At 32.9% G+C, this 21,087-nt stretch overlaps 2 protein-coding genes across 2 annotated transcripts in view; both read left to right on the forward strand.

Moving 5' to 3' along the window:
* Positions 1–10,115, forward strand: part of LOC127729468 (uncharacterized) — a 28,733-nt gene extending 18,618 nt beyond the window's left edge. Inside the window, exon 2 of the mRNA XM_052237289.1 lies at positions 9,197–10,115. Within this exon, the coding sequence (XP_052093249.1) occupies positions 9,197–9,633 (437 nt within the window). The 3' untranslated portion in view covers positions 9,634–10,115. The remainder of the gene's footprint in view (positions 1–9,196) is intronic.
* A 5,331-nt stretch (positions 10,116–15,446) lies between these two features.
* The window catches only part of LOC127729457 (papilin-like), a 34,360-nt gene continuing 28,719 nt past the window's right edge, over positions 15,447–21,087 (forward strand). Inside the window, exons 1-3 of the mRNA XM_052237277.1 lie at positions 15,447–15,474; positions 16,333–16,354; positions 20,178–20,390. The gene's annotated coding sequence lies outside the window, so the exon portion shown is untranslated. The remainder of the gene's footprint in view (positions 15,475–16,332; positions 16,355–20,177; positions 20,391–21,087) is intronic.

Here is a 21,087-nt window from a genome sequence, read left to right on the forward strand (position 1 = left end):
TCGTTTCCATAAATTGCTTAAAACGTTTATTAAATTCTTTCATAGATACAAAGATTTGCTTCGTAAATTTGGCTGTACCTTATTAAAAACGGTATTTCACACCCTCAATTTTACTGTAATATTGTACTAAAAGCGCGGAAATCACTATGTGATCCGTGTTAACTCATCGAACCTTTAAACGAACTTATTAGTAAAGGTTATCTTACCAATGTTGTAATAAGATCTTTGAATATAGTTTACATTGGCACAAATATCGATTTTGTTAGCAAATTAAAACATATCTAAATCAGTATTCTTTTCAAACGTTTTTTTTGGGATGTATAAATACACATCCACGTTCATTTTCTATATAGAGATTACTCTATCTATATATTATATTATACATATTTATTAACAGGTTAACTCCTAACTATCCTACTGCCTGTCGATACTTTTATTTTGGCATTGCACAAGTCATGTCTTCTTTGACTGTCTATGACGTTAAAACACTAAATCCCTGGGATGTGTTTTAGTTGATTTTAGTCTCTGATGCGTGATTTTTATTACTGTGTTTGGCTTTTAACTAGCTTTCAGTAACTGCGAGTACTCTCAAATCGTACTTTCGTATTAATTTGACCTGTTGATACAATTTGTAATGTTATTTTGTTATAAAATGTTTACTTATTCAGTGTTATATCTAATCTCACTATTTTTAATATATACCACCTCTGATAAGTGTTACATGTAAGTCTGACGATAAATTTTCACTTTTGTTCTCGTACTAGGAACAACAAAATTAATTATTTTGTAAAAATTATTTCCGTACTCAATGTATACCTTACAACAAAAATCATTTTTATTTACCTGTGTACGTTATTTTATTTGGCGGCATTTTGTCCAAGGTTATGGTTGTCTTTCTGATATTGTTTTACATCTAACCCCTTATCTTATTAATTTTGTATTTACATTGTGTCATAGATCAAATTTATTCGTTCAGTGTATGTTCACTTGTTTTTGTTAATATGTCTTTTGATTGAGTTAAGCCATTTCAATCGATATTTTATAGTGTGTATTTCTATGTTGTGTTGTTACACTATTGTTTCAGATAAGGGTAAATGTTTGGTACCATTAAAACGTTTAAACCCGCTGCAATTGTTTGCACCTGTCCTAAGTCAGGAACCTGATGTTCAGTGGTTGTCGTTTGTTGATGTGGTTCATAAGTGTTTCTCGTTTCTCGTTTTTTATATAGATTAGACCGTTGGTTTTCCTGTTTGAATGGTTTTACACTAGTCATTTTTGGGACCCTTTATAGCTTGCTATTCGACTAAATACCTTAGGGTACCAGACTATCCTAAACCCTTTTGGATATAATGTTCTGGATATGATATAACAATAAGGAGATGTGGTATGATTGCAAATGAGACAACTATCCACCAAAGTTCAAAAGAAGTGGATGTCAACAATGAGAAAAACCCATACCGAATAGTCGAATATGAAAGACACGAAGAATGTGAAACAATTCAAACGAGAAAACTAACAGCCTAATTTATAACAAAATAATTTAAAAAATCAAATATGACCGACATGAACCAACGACAACCACTGAACTACAGGCTCCTGACTTGGGAATGGCACATAAAGAATGTGGCGATGTTAAACATATTTGTGAGTCCTCAACCCTCTCCTTAACCTAGAACAGTAGAGTTACAGCACATCATTTGAACAATCTATAAAAAAATTGGTAGTAGAAAAGGAATTAAATTATCAGATCGATACAAAGCAGAACAACATCTAACAAGAACACAGACCGGACGTGACAGGGTATTTATACATTCCTAACAACAAAAAAGACACAAAGTACATATCTGAGAGTACTCGCAGTTACTGACAGCTATTTCACAGCCAATAACAACTAATAAAAAAATCATGTATCTAAGACTAAAGTATTAATCAGAACACATCCAACATCCAATTGATTTAGTATAAAGACGTCATTAACAGTCAGGGAAAACATGACCTTTGCAATAATGTTCTAATCTAAAATGCGTCATGTATCTTAAATTCAAAATAAAAATGGTCTCCAGAAAACTTAACGAAATACCTCCTTGTGTGCTGAAATAAGTTTCATAAGTTTATGCATCTTTTTACACATTGACAGTTTATATACACTTGCCTTTAAAACGTTTTGCATACTGTAAATGGAATTGTCAAACGATGTTTAACTACAAAGAAGAAGAAATATGTGTCAGCAAATAAAGGATTTTGCATTGGTGCAATCTTTATATGCTTCTCTAAATCTATAGTAGCCAAATGGGCACTACACTTTTATACAATATGATCAGACAAAAGTTTCCCTATTTAATTAAATGGTCGAAAAATCTGATTGCAAGTATGTTTGCTCCAACTCATATGAAGCCTTCATTTCGAATGAGAAAGGTAAATATACTAGGTATACTTACTGGAGGTGTGATGAGATGATTAAAGCTGTAAATTTTCTCCTTGACAACATTTATGTATGTGTAAAGTTTATTGACAGGTTGTAGGTATTCCTATGGGCACCAATTGTGCCCCATTAGTAGCAGACTTGTTTGTGTGCTGTAGTGAACCATATGTTATGGCCAAACTTAGTAAAGACTTGTCAAAGTTGTAATTTAATTGATATATTTAACAACGATTCCCGTTATTTTGTTGATATTTTTAGTTGAATAATCAAGAATTTTCTAAATATTCTGCCGAAATTTACCCAAAGGAACTTGGTTTAAATTAATCAAATATAAACAGTAATACATTTGTAACTGTCCTTTCCTAGATTTAGATATTTCACTTTTATATGGGAAACTCTACACAAAAATTTACGACTAAAGGGACGATTTTTTGGACAGTGATGTTCCTTTGGCACCATCTTACGGTGCTTATATATCACAGCTCGTTCACTATGCCCGTGTCTTTTGTGAGGTTTTGGATTTCAATGAACACAATCTATGCATTACTGGTTAATAATTGAGTCAAGGATTTCGTTACCACAAATAACTTTATACTATTACGAAATTCTTCCATAGATATAAAGATTTAGTTTGAAAGATTGGTTGTACCTGTAGAAGACCTATTACAAACGGGATAGAACAAGTCATCCCAATTTTTAAGGTGATGCTGTTTACCGAGACCGTATATTTAGATACGATCCGGGTAAACTTATCGATCCTTTAAATAAACATATTCAAAAGGTTAACAATTGAACACTGTATTTCGATCTTTGAATATTGTTTTTATTGGTTTACATATTGATTTTGTTATCAGTAAATTAAAATCATACTAAATATTATTGTTATAGACATACACACAGTCACGGTTCTACAATCAGTCGATACTCATATTTTGGCATTGCACAAAGTCGATTTTCTCTTACTGTTAATGACACTAAATCCATTGGTAGTCGGATGTTTACTGTTTTACATTTTAATCTTCGATATATGATGGCTTTGAACTAGCTGTCAGTAACTGTGAGTACTCTCAGATCTGCACTTTGTGTCTTTATTTGTTGTGAGGAATGTAAAAATTCTTTGCCACGTCCGGTCTGTTTTGTTATTTTGATGCTTTGTATTGATCTGATGAGTTAAGCCCTTTCAACTGCTTTTATAGTTTGTTCTGATGTTGTTCTGTTACACCACTGTCCCAGGTTAGGGGAGGGATTGGCACCAGCAAACATGTTTTATCCCGCCACATTCTTTGTGTGCCTGTCCTAAGGCAGGAGCGTGTAATTCAGTGGTTGTCGTTTGTTGCTGTATATCGTATTTGTTTTTCGTTCATTAATTTGTACATAAATTAGGCTCTTGGTTTTTTCATTGTTGAAGTCCGTACGGTGATCTATAGTTGCTTACTTCTACGTCATTTGGTCTCTGGAGGAGAGTTGTCTCAATGGCAATCATACCACATCTTTTTTATATTAAAAACTTATACATAAATACTCATTATTAAAAGAGTCTGATCTGTTACTTTCATCTGATGCAAAAATATCGAAATGAGAAGTTTTCAGATTGAGAATCCAAAATTGTACTGTGTAATTTTGACATAATTATTTCTGATGTTTTTCCCTTCAGTTTTCACAATGATGTTAACTTACAGGGATAATAAACTGCAAGGTTAATAAGATCCTTTGCCATACTATACAAACTTGTATTTTTTTTTCAGCAATATATAATCGGTGCTTAAAAATATTGTATATCAGTAAATATTTTGTTTAGAATCCCGTAAGAGAGTAATGGTAGTATAATATGAAGACTATACAATCGATACCGAAGTCTGAGTCACATTTTTATTGAAAGTTTGATATATTTTCGAAGTAAGGATGGCAGTCAGAGCTAAAAGCGATTTTATGTCCGTCTGAGTAATATTTTATTTTCTGCACTTTAGTTTACAGATTTAGAATGCATGTCATTTAAGTAATAAAATGTGTAATCTTTCATTCATACAAAGTAGCTAACATATATGGTTATAGTGATTTATGAAAAATTACGATGTAACAAATATTTTCGGTCAAACTATACTGTTTTTAATTTGCTGTTACATGCAAATATATTTTGAACTAGACATCATTTTAGATATATGAATTATATTTTTATAAAACGAATATGATATGATTTTAAATCAAAATGAAGGACATAAAAAAACAATTACGATTTCTACAGACATTTCGAAAGAAAATAAAAGCAATTTTTATTTTTTCTAAATAAGTATCCTTTGATGGTAAAGTATCAAATTCATAATTTATGATAAACTATAAACTAAAATGTCTTATTTATACTAATATTATACGCATCGTTGTAAAAAATTAAAAATAACATATTATGAAAGGTGCAATGTTATGTCCCCTAGATTAATAACAATAGATAAAAAAAAACAATCAAAGGCTTGGTACTTTGTAATGGATTTATACGTATATTTTCTTTTTATACTTTTTCGATCAGGGTATTTTGCGGTGGCATTATAGATTAAGTGTCTTCGTCGACGTTCGACTCCAATATAAACTGATAAGGATTGCCAGTTTACCCGCCAAAGGTCGGTAGTTCTCTACAGGCACAGTGACTGCTGTGTCCTCCACAAATACAAACTGACCGCCACGATATAGCCAGTAGTGCTAGAAGTGGCGTTAAACACCAACAATCAATCAATCAATCATCGTCTGCGTCGATTTTAATACATTTTCTTTAATCATAAGACAATGCTTGAAAATCTTTTTTTAATTAGAGATTGTGATTCAATTCGATTCGATTCTGAAAAACGAATTTTGATGAGAAGCATTTATTTTAACTTTTTGTTGTTGTTTTAACTATAAAATTTTCTATCTCAAATAAGCAAAAAAATTTCTGGTTTCCAAGATATAATGTGAACAATATGGCCTAAACAAGACTATTTCCACGTAGAAGAGGACAATTTACTTTAGCATTGTAAATAGAATTCTGTCAATTGTGAGATGTATATAATTGACTCATCCTGACAAAAAACTGAAAAAAACTGTCAGCGGTGTAAATGGACTCAAATTAGTATTAATTTAAGAATAAGGAGATGTGCCAATGAGACAACTATCCACCAAAGTTCAAATGAAGTGGATGTAGTCAATTATAGGCAACCGTACGGCCTTCAAGCCTTTTATTCTAAATCCGATTGAATAGGGTTTAATTCTTTGAATCTTTGATAAAATTCATGCTTGGGTTCTGGTTGCTCTAACGCCTTTGGAGATTGTACTTTTTGCATCTATGATGAGTTTTCCTATTTAGGTTCAGCTTGCAAAGAGCACCAGTAGTATGTTAACCGACTTTACATTTTTACAGTTTTCAAGTAAAAAAGGAGCTACAAATAGCATGTTTACATGCAACATAGAATCAAGCACATTGCTGTAAATTTACAAATTTAAGGTTTACTTTTCGTCATTTTGTGGACGTGCTTTCAGCACAGCAATCCATGTTCCGTTAATTTTAGTAGTTGGTGTTTATAGTTTTTTCCACTTTATGATATTATCTTTATTTTTTGAATTGTCAATATCTATGTCTTTCATCATGAACTTAAGGAGAAGTGGATGTTAGAATAAATTTAGATATAGGGAGCAACCATTTCCTTTTGACTTTTGTTTGAACAGGTCGTGTATTTTATTTGCATTTTTGTTAAATTGACGGATTAAACATAAAATGATTAAACAGAATCAAATATATCCATGAGATGTATTTGACCAAGAAGAATAAACATCGACTTCCTCTTATTAGACAGCTATCCAGTTTTAATTTTTTATTTAAAAACAGGGGGAAAATCCGTACAAGGGAGAGGAAATATATTCAGAAGATGTAACTTTGGAATTTTCTGTATCAATCACAAAGTCATGATGGAGACCAATGTTCTTCTAAAGAGTTCAAACAGAGCCTTTATCAACTTTTTTTATCAGCTTTATTGCTATCAGATAACTTTAATAAAGTTACCTCTACATTTATTTGCTTAAATGTATATGCTTTTTTTTTTTTTTTTTTGGTTTGCATGTTTGTAATGCCTTTATGATTTGATGGTATATAGGGACAATAGAGTGCGAATACGTAATCAGCCAATTAATTATCTACACTTCACGTGAGAGTGTGGAATCAAAAATAAGATAATTGAACATAACATCATTCAAGATCATGTTCACGGTGTCCACAAACAAAGCAGAAATGAATGGTGTGCCATAAAACTCCATCGATACTTTGTCATTTTTCATTGGCAATGTATTGTTAGCAACCGCACCCGTTTTATTTGTTTGTTATATACAAACTCAAAATCGTAGGTGGTATTGGAACCTAAGAAATCTATATCCTCATTGTGATATACTCCATTGTTCAATTGTAGGATGTAATGTTAATATAAACATTCTAGTATAACGATGTCAAATAAACCTCATTAGTCTAGGTATAAATCAGACAAAAAAGGAGGGATAAACAATAGGAATTCTTGAACGTATAGAGAGCATGTGTTGATTAGGCAATGACCATTTATATCACCACTCACACAATTCCCAAGTCACGCCATATAGTAACTGTTAAAGCCAGGAATATGACCAAACCTGTTATAATGTCAGATTATTCTCACGGAAAAATGATCATCATTTCTTTTAGAATATTTACTTATTTATTAAGAATTATACATATAAAACTAAAGAAGATTTGGCATGATTGCCAACGAGACAACTCACCACCAGTGACAAATATCTTTATAACAACAATTGCATGTTTAGATGAAAAAATCTCCCTGATCAATCTTATACTTTCTTACACTTTTCTTAAAAATACTTTCGACATTAACCAAACTAAACTATTCTGGATAAGCACACAGGTTATTGGATTGAACTTCAAAGAGATTTCTTCATACTCAACTTTTATGATAAAATTAGGCTTAAGTACTAACCGTTGTTCAAATATTTTATAATTGCATGTATTATCAGTGAAAATTAACCTTAGATGGATTGGCTATTTAATTTTAAGTCCTTTTGGTCATATAACTCTTCAACTGTTTCGGTTCTTATACATCCTTGGCTTTCAATTGTTCGGCTTTAAGCGTTCCTGATGAATTAAGGTAAATCCAGAAAAGTGCTTTGGACGCATGACATTTATAAAGTATTTTTTTTTCTCTATTTTTTATAAAAGGAGTGGGACCTGGTGCGATGACAGTGGAAGCGTTTCCTGTTTGGCATGCAAATCCCGTCATCCGAATCCACACTTAGTTAAAATGTCACAATTGGGGGAAAAGGAAACATTCGGTGAAAAAACGGATCAATTCTAGAATCTAAAGAACTTATTCGCGAATACAAGTCGCTAGTTGAAACACAGACACATGGTATCGGTATGGTGTCTGTAAAACATATGAAATGTCGATTTTAGTCGTTCTTCCTCATAACTCTGTTGAAGGAGTCTTTGTGTAAATAGCACACCTCTGTTAATGGAATTCGTATAGTGTGAACATACACGAGCGTTACGTGTTAACTGACATATATAAAAGCCATACGATGGGACAGAGTGTATATTACTGCTTGGAAATGGGAAGTTGACACTTGGAAAATTGAAATCATCACGTTTGTCATAGATCCTAGTTTTAAGTCGTCCATCTGTGTCAATATTGAGGAAGATATCAAGATATGACACAGACCATCTCTGTAGTATCCGTAATACTAATATCACTGAAATATATGAGATGCAAGCACTTACTCAATATAGGTTATTTAGTGACAGGATATCATAAATTATATTATGTCTGAAAGTGAAATTGACCTTATGCAAGGAATTTTTACCTACGATTCTCATTCTCATTTTTGTAGAAAAAGCTCAGACGATGTAGTCGATCAATCAATTGAACATGATGAACAGTAGAGCATATCAAAAGTTTTGATATTTCTACAAAATTGTAATGAATGTGACTGAAGATTTAAAGATAGATTTTTTACAATTAAAAAAAACATCTTCTGATTGACACACATAGTTGAATAAACTTGATCACACTATTTCCGAAGGCCAGCTTTTACTGTAGAAATACTTTCAGAAGAACTTTCCTCCAAAAATGGTACTTTCATAGTTGAAATAAGATTTGAAAATTAAGATGATATTTGAATTACTTTATTTTGAAAAATCACGTGAAATTCATCCGAGTTTTACAGGAGATTCACGTGAAACTCGGGTGAAATCAGTTCACTTGAATTTCACATTAAGCTTGTTTGATGTGAAACTCACGTGAGTGAAATTTCCCTGTGTACTGGATACTAAATTTACACAAAATCCTGACAAAGAAGTATTTTAAAATAAAAATACCGAATGTGGTGTGTCCGAAGCGCTTTTCTTTATTTAGATTGATCAGGAACACCCAAACCCGACTGTGTATAAAGAGGGGAAACACCTTTGTTTATAAGTAATCACATTGAAATTAAAATGTTTTTATCAATTTTCCCTGCCTCCCTCCCTCCGCCCTCCTTTCAACTATAATTTTAAAAGTTTGATAGATGTTCTTATATATTTGGTCAGAATTCGGATTTGAGTGTTTCTGATGAATCTAAATAAAGAAAAGCGCTTCGGACGCACCAAATTGCATTAAATGTTATTTTCATTTATCGTTCAAATTGGTCCTCTAAGGAACAATATGGTTATGAGAATCCAAGAAACTGTAAACAATAAACCATATATTTTATTATTTGGTATTTTTATTTTTGTTTCAGATGACGTCACTGACTTTGTTCGAACATGGTTTGCCAAAATCCACTCGCGAGTACAACACATACTCAACAATGATAATGAAAGAGAGAACCATGTACGCGAGAGAAGAATTTTGACGAAGAGAGAAATTAAACCACCTCCAAACTTTGAACTTGTAGAACGGGACTACCTCATGTTTCTGTCAAACCAGTATCTTGATCAGCTGTTTGACTATGCAAAATATATTAACCATAGTAACGAGACAAGGGCTACCTTAGATAGAGTCCTTAGTGATGAAATAGCAAGGCTTAAAAGAATGACAACTGAAGAACTCAAAGTTTACTGTGCAAAATTACAAGCAGCAATGGCCCATGGAATCAATCTGAACCATGAAATAACGGTGAATGGACAAACTTACTCTTTAGAGAGTATTGCACAAGTTTGCTGCCCATGGGGATAATTGCGATGGAAGTTCAATACAATAACGCTTATAATGATTTTATATTATTATGGACTTTATGTTTTACATGATATATGATATATTGTCTTACATGTAACATATACTTTAGGTTCTGAGAATACATTAGAAAACGAAATAGCAAAAAGCCTAACTTCCAGGGGCGGTTCAAAGGGACCCGAGTGAGCCCGGCTTCTAAGGATTGCAATTTGTGTTTTAGTACGATTTTATGTTTTACTGCCGCCCCTTTTATTTTCGGTGTGCCCATATGGATCCTCCACTTTTGTCTTTCAATGCAAATTTAATAACGAAAATGGTAATTGTTTATAAATCCCGTCAATTTAGATATGATCCACCTAAACTCATTGGACATTTGAATAAACTTATTGTTAAAGGTTATGAATTTAATGCCCCATATATTTGAATATGGTTTTATCGGTACTAACATTGATTTTGTATTTGATGAATTATAACATAACTGAATATGTGTTGCTCTACAGTTATTTAAACTTATGGCCCTACAGCCTGTAAATGATATGTACTCATATTTTGGCATTGCAAAAGGTCGTGAATATTCATTCTGTTTATGACCTTTTTATTCTCAATCCGTTGGATGTGTGTTGGTTGATATTTTAGTATGAGAGAAGGATTAACTCGTTAGTCGTAATCGGGTTTCAGTCACTATTTTTTAACAAGATTTAAATTGTTTGTTCTACTGTTTTTCACAACTGCACCAGGTTACGGAAGGGTTAATTACGCACAAACATGTATAGACCCGCCACTATCTTAATGTGCCTGTCCCTAGTCGGGAGCATATAATTCAGTGGTTGTCGACGGTTGCTGTCTGTCTTATTTGCTTTATTGTGTCATAGTCGATTATATAAGGCCTCTTGTTTGTTCGTTTGAATAGTTTCACATTTTGTCATGTCACAGCATTTTTATATCTGACCACGGTATTATGCGGTATTGGTTTTGCTCATTGTTGACGGCCGTGCAGTGCCCTATATTGCTTACATTCACATCAGTTGGACTTTAGTGTGTAGTTATCTCATTGGCAATCATACTACATCTTCATTTTTTAAACTAGACATGTTTATTTCATCAAACATCATGTTGGATGAGGCTCTATATGTTGTTTTTTTTTTTCATTTAAGCAATTTTTTTCCATATATCATTCTCATAAGGTATAATTCATATAAAAATTGAAATGCATCAAGTTTAAAGGAATATATATTTCAATAATGATTTAATTGCTATGACATTTTGGTTATCAAGTTTGTGGGTAACAATACCGCAATTTCCTAATTACCCTTTATTCTTTTTGAACCGATCAGAGGGATATTGAACCTCGTTTCTAGAATACCCCTATGGCTCAGATTTATACCAGTTTACAATCCATATAAAAAAAGTAATAAGCAATATTCATACGGTCTTATTTATGAACTCTATTATTGTAATTTCCTTGGTAATTTGTTACAAGCGAAGTTATGGACACAAGGAAATGTAGGTATTATACCTCAATGCGCATGCCAACGACACAAATGACCAAAAGACATCGAGAGTTCAACACACAATCTTCAACATTAGACAGGTGGCTGTACAATGTGTCGTGCTCTAAATATTCCGAGTCAAAACAATGTTTCAATGAATTAAACAAGACTAACAAAGATCTGACATCAACACAAAATTCGCAACATAACCAAAGTAAAAACCATTAATATAAGATCGAAGAGATTCCAGACTTAGGACAGGCATATACATGTGTGGCGGGGGGAAAGTAGCTTCTGTTTAGACATTGTCTTTATAGTGATAAAATGGATGCCGCGTGCTAAAGCGGAACAAGAGTAGCGTTTGTCATGAGTTTGTGTAGTCAAATTTTTATTTTTCAGTTTTATCATTGATTGTTCTTACTTATTTTGATCCAATGAAAAATGAGCCGTTATTCGATTTATTATTGATAAAGGGGCTACAGTTAACCACAATTAGTTAATATTCATACCAATAACATAAACGGTACCAATTTTGATGCACCAGATTCGCATTTCGACAATTTCAGTGATGCTCAAGGCCAAATTATTTGAATATCAAGAATCTAATACAAATGGTGCAGAGCGGATCAAACCAAAAAAGACCTAAAGAACAGTAAAAAAAAAGTGATATATGATTATATTCCTTGTTAATTATCTTTTTTTAAATAAATAAATCAAACCAAATATGAACATTGTCAGATAAAAATGTCACTGAAAAATACACATGCTGAACTAGTGACTTTTGTAGAACACCTGGATTCATCAATAGTTTGTTGTGGGGTTGTTGTTGCTCGATCTTTAGTATTCTATGTAGTGTTTACTCCACAATTAAGTGTCTGTTTGTCTATTTCTAAGGTCTTTCCTTTCACTATAAGGAAAGACCTTGCTGTATTTCTTCTGATTATTATTATTCTTTCCGCCAAACTTTAACGACATTTCCCAAAAAAAGTACGTGACATGTTGAAATGATATTAGGTATCAAGTATCGGTTGACCAAAAGCTATCTTGTGGTTAGGGCACCACGCCGTAACATTTCCTTTATAGCGGTTATCTCCCCTAACATAGAAAACCTTGTTATCATTCAAACACCGTAACTATAATAGGTAGAAAAAAACCGAAGGGTGGAATCTATTCAGGACCAGACCCTGGTTCTTCGTTAAATTTAGATCGAAAAGATTCAACGACTCATTGGTAGGGTTATGCCCTTTGAAAATTAACCGATGTCGGCTGGCCACTAAAACCCAGAAACCGTAAGTCGTAGCCACCTAGGATCTTCACCAATCATCACCAATTCATGTCAAATTATTACGTTGACCTTGACCTTTGACCTTACACCTTGTTATGGGATGATCACAGAAACCATTATACTTACAGGTCTTGAATAGTGGAAAATGTTTGGGTCATTAAGGTGCAACTTTGTTACATTTTGACGGAAGAGATTTTACCTTTCTTACTAAAGGTCTTAGACTCATGGGGTCTTTTGCAATGACATCGGAAACAAATGACCTTGACGAAGGTCACAAGGGCAAAGGTCAAGGTCATGTCCCAGATAGCAAATTATGTGTTTTGACCTTATTTAAAGTGGTTTAACTGTGTTATAAAGCCTTTTTAAGGTTGATTTTGACCTTTGACCTTACAATGCTTTATAGGATATCTCAAAAACCATTATACTTACAGAAATCGTGAATAGTGAAAAATGTTTGGGTCATTTAGGCGCAACTTTTTAACATTTGACCGAAGAGATTTGACCTATCCGTAAGGGGCATATCCCCCGTTAAAGGTTTTTGAAAAGACAGAAATAGCTTAACTCTTAAACAAAAGGTCCTAGACCCATGGGGTCTTTTGCAATGACATCATTGACCAATGACCTTGACATAGGTCATAAGGTCAAAAGTCAAGGTCACGTCCCAAATTGCGAATTATGTGTTTTTACCATATTTTAAGGGTTTTGTGTGTGCATTCTACGCTTAATTAAATATATATTTTACATAACGAAAAGGGGAGACCTCTAAATTGTTCACGAACAATTGACATTTTAATCTTTCTTCTTTTTGATATGGAGTTGTTTGTTAATCAACGACTTCCGTTTTTGGAAGGCCGTTGTCTTTTTCCCTTTTTTGAAAGAATGAAATTAAATTACAAACTACAAGTGCAAAAGAATATGACACGCGTTTAGCTAATAATTACATAGAATTAAGGATACACATCAAAAATAAGATTGACGTCAACAACATCACCACATAACACGTATCTTGTATCAATCTAAGACAAAAGTATGACTAACACTGTAGTCTAGTATTTATAAGGAACTGGACTATAATTTCTTACATCCACGTGATTCGGACTCTGGTGTGGATAGTTGTCTCATTGGCAATTATACCACATCTTTTAATTTTCATACTTATAGCAGATAAGATATCGTAAGTAGATAAAATGAGAGACTGGACGGGAGAAGTCCGAACACTTACGGTCAATCCTATATTTTAAATACCCCGAATGCTTACATATAATATTGCAGTTCATCGTAAGCGTTCCTAACCTCGAAAGAGTCCAAAGTTACAATAGTATTAGTAATTCTAATCGCTTACAGTCCATCGTTAGTGTTACTTACACTGAACGCTTTGAGTCGATCGTAATTGTTACTTACCCTAAATGCTTACCGTCCATCGTAATTGTTACTTACCCTTTTCAGATCTGTCAGATAGTCACTTCTTGTTAAACGATACTTTGAAGTTTTATAATACTCATTGAGCGGGGTATGTTTTGTCTAATATTTATCAGTTTATTTCTTGTTTTGGTCATGGAATTCATGATAAAAAAATGAACCTTGGTAAGATTTGTAACACTACTGTTCTAGGTTTAGGGGAGGGTTGAACACTCACAAATATGTTTAACCTCGCCATATTCTTTATGTGCCTGTCCCAAATCAGGAGCCTGTAGTTCAGTGGTTGTCGTTGGTTCATGTCGGTCATATTTGTTTTTTCTTAAACTATTTTGTTATAAATTAGTCAGTTTTCTCGTTTGAATTGTTTCACATTTTTCATGTCAGGGCCTTTTATAACCGACTATACGGTATTGGTTTTTCTCATTGTCGAAGGCCGTACGTTTGCCTATAATTGCTTACATCCACTTCATTTGAACTTTGGTGGATTTTTGTCTCAATGGCAATCATACCACATCTCCTTATTTTTATAAGGATTTAAACTACTACAAGTCCTATACAGACTTTCACATTGAGCAACCACTACATTTTAAGAGGCGATGTTGAGTTGTACTGTGTATGATATTTTCACATGTTACGAGTAGTCATTTCCTGTTTCATAATACATTTGTACTTTGATATATGTCCCTTTGCTATCTTCCGGTTCATTTGGTTAAGTTTTATTATACCAACTAACAATGGAACTTTTTGTCAATGTTTAATAAACGAGTGGTGTTTTCTTTGCACGGCCTCTCTTGCAACTTCTTTTTTCATATATATCAGATGTTTTACAATATAACGAGCTATTAAATGGTGTTTTCCTATATTTCTTGTTTTTGTTGTCAGATATTCAACCTTTTCAAGCTGTTGGCTTACACGAAAAAAAACTGTTTTAGAGTTGTGAATACGTTCAATGTCCTCAGCAAAAGTATAATAACGTCTACGTGCAAAGGTATCGTAGTTATTTCAAGATTGAAATTCTTGATAAGACAAACTATTGTTTGAACGTATTGTAATCAAAAAGTAGAAATAAATGAGTGTACAAAACCGCCTTTTGAAACAATAAAAACAAAATTACTTATAATTCAGGTTACATTTATACAATTTCACGTTATTTTACAATCATTATATTTTTGTTTAAACAACATATGTCACCTGTTTACCAATAAATAGTATTTGTGTACGTTTGAAAAGCCTTACGAAACTAAGAAAAAAAACTATTAAAAATCAAACGTATATCCATAAAATATCACTCAACCTAAAACAAATTTGCGGACTGGTTCAAATGAGAAATCTAAATGTATATTTGATACCTTACACTCACAAAAGATTCACATTAACCTTTTATATTTCACGGGTGAAATTAAAAACAAAACTACTTTTCCGTCTGATGACATCACAGCACCTCCTACTTCTTTTCTTATTTTACTTATTCTTTTTTGACGCAAATATTTCAAAAACACCTTACTGACTTCGACATGATTAAAAAGTGATTAGTTTTGCTGACTGTACTTTTCGAAGGTATATATACGGTTTTGTTTGCCAAAATCAGCAAAACACTGAAAAAGGATGTACTGGATAGCTGCCGCCATCCTGTTTCTGACAGCATACCAGGTTAGATTTATTGTAATATTTCTTTGAGTTTCTGAGAAATTAAAAGTTCAAATTAAAAATTCCAAAAATATTTTTGCTAGTTGTATGATTAACCACGTGAAATATAATTAGCATGGTTTCAATCTATGTACTTGTTTTTTTTGTTGTTTTTTTTCCATATTTGCAAAGAGTTTAAAAAAAAAAAAAACATTTTAAAACTAAAGTCGTATCGAAATTATAATTTTTAACACAGTTAGATATAACAAGGAACACTGCATGTGTTCGTGACAAATTACATATTTTATTCTTCAATCGAGCAAAGTTAATAACAAAAAACCAAAGAGGGCAACAACAGTCATGAGTCGATGAAAGGAAGACAACCTTTATAACGTTTATAGTTATTTTAATTCTATAATATCAATTTACTTGGACTTTATTATTTTCCGAGTTACATATTCTTTTCTAGTTCACATTTATGGAAGTAATTACAATCTTCTGAAGGCCTTCATTGCCAAGAATAAAATTAAATAAATATATTGAAATGTTTTTGTTTCCATATTTGCAAAAATCAGTAAAACACTGAAAAAGGATGTACTGGATAGCTGCCGCCATCCTGTTTTGCAAAAAGTTTTAAAAAACCAAAACATTTTAAAACTAAAGTCGTATCGAAATTATAATTTTTAACACAGTTAGATATAACAAGGAACACTGCATGTGTTCGTGACAAATTACATATTTTATTCTTCAATCGAGCAAAGTTTATAACAATAAACCAAAGAGGACAACAACAATCATGAGTCGATGAAAGGAAGACAAACCTTTAACGTTTATAGTTATTTTAATTCTATATTTTATTCTTGTTACATTTCTTTATTACAGGTCGAAGCTGGATCAATAAATTGTAAGTACATGTATTGTTATTTTCTAAAATCTTCTCTTTCGTGAATGATGTAGGGGTATAAGTAAGTAAGTAAAAAGAAGCATTAATGATAATGCTTATGATAATACAGATTTATCTATATCAGTTGTTTTCCTAGTGTAAACATTTATAACAAATTAAAGCCACAGTGTTGCATATTTATTCGTGTTCAGATGAAAGAGGCCATATAAATCTCTTAACTTTATTTAGATTTATACATATTCTTAAAGCCGAATCTAACATAACTTGTCCTTGTTATTCGAATGTCGGACATTTCATCATATAATGAGGATTTGTAAAAGCAAATTTGCTTGTTTCTGAATCCTAAATATTTATTTCAATTGTATTATATCGTTATGTGATGATTTATCTGAATAAATATTGTTTAAGGTGGTACCAAACACCTTGACTAAAATTAATTTAGCTCGTTTAATTTTCTTAAAATTTTGACAAAATATTAACTTTGACCCTTTGACAAAAATATAAAAATTTCAAAAAACTTGAACCACACACTTTATCGGAAAAATTTCACTGGATATATATAGCAGTTTGACAAACACTAATTTTGATCATTGAGAAGGTTAATATTTCTTTAACAACAGAACGTGATTAAAACGTTCAGCTGACTTTTACAGAGTTATCTCCCTGTAGTGCTATATGCCACCTTAAACTAATGAGGATTTCATTTTCAATTGCATTAAATATTTATATTGCAATGCTTACACATTGTTTTATCTTTGTAAATCTTTCTATAACGACCCTGCTCAATAGCTAATTTATGACCACAAATTCTCATTTTCTGTCAGGTGTTGTCTAGTTTTAAAATTCTTTCCGACATTTAGATAAATGTAAATGTCTCTTATGAAAATATCCTTAAATTTGAAATCAATTCGTAATGTACACTTTTTCACAGTTCATTTTGTTATGAATTCCAAGTTCTTTAGTGAGACATTCCAAATAAGGGTTTTGCATTTAGATAAATGTAAATGTCTCTTAAGAAATTATCCTTAAATTTGAAATCAGTTCGTAATGTACCCTTTTTCACTGTTCATTTTGTTATGAATTCCAGGTTCTTTAGTGAGACATTCCAAATAAGGGTTTTGCATTTTAAAAAACAATATGTTTGAGACTTGTCCGCTGGAACAAAAAACATATTTTTCGTGAAGGGAGGATAAAGTATCCACAACCTAGGGCTTCTTCAAAGGACAAGAAACCCGTGACATAATTTTACACCGTAGATTTTGAAATCGCTTCTGAATACATACTTACGGGAGGGATTGTGCTTGATTTTCATATGATGAAGACATAATCTTTCAATCAGTTTAATTGAGGTCTAGAGCTGGCATGTCAGTAACTGCTAGTAGTCCTTTGTTACATTGTACTTTATGTATCATTGTCATTTTGCTTAGTTTCTTCTGTTATCTATTCTGACATAGGACTCGGACTTCTTTTAAACTGAGTTTTACTGTGCGTATTGCTGTGTGTTTGTTTTTTTTCTACATTGGCTCGAGGTATAGGGGGAGGGTTGGGATCTCACAAAACAGTTTAACCCGGCCGCATTTTTTAGCCTGTCCCAAGTCAGGAGCCTCTGACCTTTGTTAGTCTTGTATGATTTTTAATTTTAGTTAATTTATATGTTTTGGGTTAAATTGAGAATGGAAATGGGGAATGTGTCAAAAAGACAACAACCCGACCACAGAGCACAAAACAGCCGAAGGCCACCAATGGGTCTTCAACACAGCGAGAAAATCCCGCATCCGGAGGCGGGCTTCAGCTGGCCCCTAAAAAAATTTGCACTAGTTCAGTGAAAATGGACGTCACACTAAACTCAAAACCATATAAATGAACTAAAATTAAAAAATATACAAGACTAACAAAGGCCACAGGTTCCTGACTTGGGACAAGTGCAGAAATGCGGCGGGGTTAAACATGTTTTGTGAGATATCAACCCTCCCCCTATACCTCTAGCCAATGTAGAATAAACATACACACAGTAATACGCACAGTAAAACTCAGTTTAAAAGAAGTCCGAGTCCGATGTCGGAATAGGTAACAAAAGAAATTAAGCAAAATGACAATGATACATAAATTAACAAAGGACTACTAGCAGTTACTGACAAGCCAGTTCCAGACCTCAATTAAACTGATTGAAAGATTACGTCTTCATCATATGAAACTCTAGCACAATCAGAAACAGGTCCGCAATAAGTGGTACACAGTTAGTTTACATTGGAATTCCGATAACTTGTCGATATACGGAATCTCCATAGCAAACAAAAATGTTATCTAGAAAAAATTCAAGGGCAATTATCGTTCCAAAGCAGGTCCAATTGACATAGTTCTTTTGTTTGTTGTTACTAAAAAATGACCTAAAAGAGTTTGAACATATATATTCGCATTCTGACTTTTTAAATGCCCATTTAATTAGGTGTGTGAATTTTTTCTTAATAAGATTATGAGGCAAAGTATTATATAGGGTAGAAACATCAAAACTTTGAACAGATTCGAAATCACCAATAGAAGCATGCAATTTATCAAATACTTCCAACGAATTTTTGACAATCCAAAAGTAATTATATTCACTATTTTCAAAGGCCTTATTTGACCAATTTATTACCAGGTTTTTGATTGTACCAAGTGTACTAGTAAGTAGAATAGACAGTTTTGTAGAGGAACAATGGCTTGAAGACGAAATAAATCTATATTTGTAAGGTGTTTTGTGCAGTTTCGGAAGCCAGTACATAGTTGGAACTTTCATTTTATTCGGTTATGCTTTTAAAGAGGTAGCTTAAAGTTTATGTTTGTTACAGATGTCATTTTCCGAAAATGGAGTCAGTTGGAATGTTGTTGAATTCGTGATTTCCTTTTGCAGAACCTCAATGTAAAATTTACGTCAAACAATAATGATCTTATTAGCAGTCTTATCAGCCGGGACAAAAACAATTTTTTTGGCGAGTTCTGGAGTTTAGTTTGACGTCCATTTTCACTGAACTAGTGCACATTTTTGTTTAAGGGCCAGCTGAATCCCGCCTCCAGGTGCGGGATTTTCCCGTTGTGTTGAAGACCCATTGGTGACCTACGGCTGTTTTGTGCTCTTTGGTCGGGTTGTTGAATTGTCTCTTTGACACATTCCCCATTCCCATTCTCAATTTTATCATCGAAATTCAAGACTTAACATATATTAATATCCAGTTATATAGTCTAGTGGTGGTCGTTGTTTGCCGTAATTGTCTTTCGTTTAACTAGATATGTTCTCTCTTTGAATTGTGTACTATTTATTCTCCTGTGATAACTTATGGTTCATTGGTTTTGCTCATTGTTGATGGTCATTTGTAGTGGATTATTTCATTGAACTTTGGTCATAGGTGATATTTGTCTCATTGACAGGCATATCACATCTCCCTATTTTTATTAACATAGAAGTTAAAGAAATCGGAATCGTGTGCACAAAATGGAGACAAACCAGGAGGTCAACAGAACAAGCATGTCTTTCTTTGCACGGACCATTCGTCATACGGATTTTGTCAATATAACGGATCTTACGGATTTATAAACAACTGCCATTGGGATGGGAGGTTAAGCTAGCTATAAAACCAGGTTCAATCCACGACAATTCGTTCCGTTTGCCGATATATACTAACGTTTGATATTGTCAGGTTTTATGAACTTCCTTTTTTTGAATTTACTTTGGAGTTCGGTATTTTTGTTAATACATTTTTCCAGAGTCATGAACATATCGTAGGACATTTCGAGATATTACACACAAATCCGTATATAAATATATCATTTTATCTCCACAATACAGGCTGTAGTCTACCAGCTGTCTATGGAAGCGGCCATGAACGTGTAAGAAGATATTTTTGGGACTCGAACACCCAACAATGTATAACGTTTGATTATTCAGGAGATGGTGGTAACGGAAACTGCTTTAACACAGAAGGGGAATGCCTGACACGTTGTGGGTCAGGTTCCCATGAATATTATGGACTCGGAGATGGATATCATGACACTATCAATAGTAAGTTGTACCTTCCGACGGATGAATATTTTATGCTTTATTTTTCTTTAGTCAAAAATAGGTTTGGTTTAAAAATGTAAAGGCTGTAAAAAACAAGTGTTATGACTTTCGTGCGCACAACATTTGGGTCATTGTTTACCAACGTTGTATGCTGATGTAGAGAATTTTATTCCATGAATAGATTAACCAAAAGTTAGTGTAAGGCATTAACTATTGTTCAATAATTTATCAGATCTACTGTGTATTCATTTATTCCCATGGGTACCAATTTTCGTGGATTGAAGAAAATTGTATTTTTTGTGGACATTTCATTTCGTGGATTTGCCAATGTCTGCATTCAAGACTATTGAAAATTTATAATTCTTTAAAGACTTATATTTGTAGTCACGTATACCCACGAAATCAACGAAAATTGGTAATCTATGAATAATAATGGATCCACAGAATGAAAAGAAACTTTCTAGTATACAGTTGCTTTTGAACAAATGTATGTTCACCTATGACAAATAGATATAGGAAGATATGGTATGAGTGCCAATGAGACAACTCTCCATCCAAGTAACAATTTATAAAAGTAAACCATTATAGGTCAAGGTACGGCCTTCAACACGGAGCATTGGCTCACACCGAACAGCAAGTTATAAAGGGCCCCCAAAATTACTAGTGTAAAACCATTCAAACGGGAAAACCAACGTAT

This window comes from Mytilus californianus, unplaced genomic scaffold, assembly GCF_021869535.1.
Source record: "Mytilus californianus isolate M0D057914Y unplaced genomic scaffold, xbMytCali1.0.p SCAF_2, whole genome shotgun sequence".
Taxonomy (NCBI): Eukaryota; Metazoa; Mollusca; class Bivalvia; order Mytilida; family Mytilidae; genus Mytilus; species Mytilus californianus.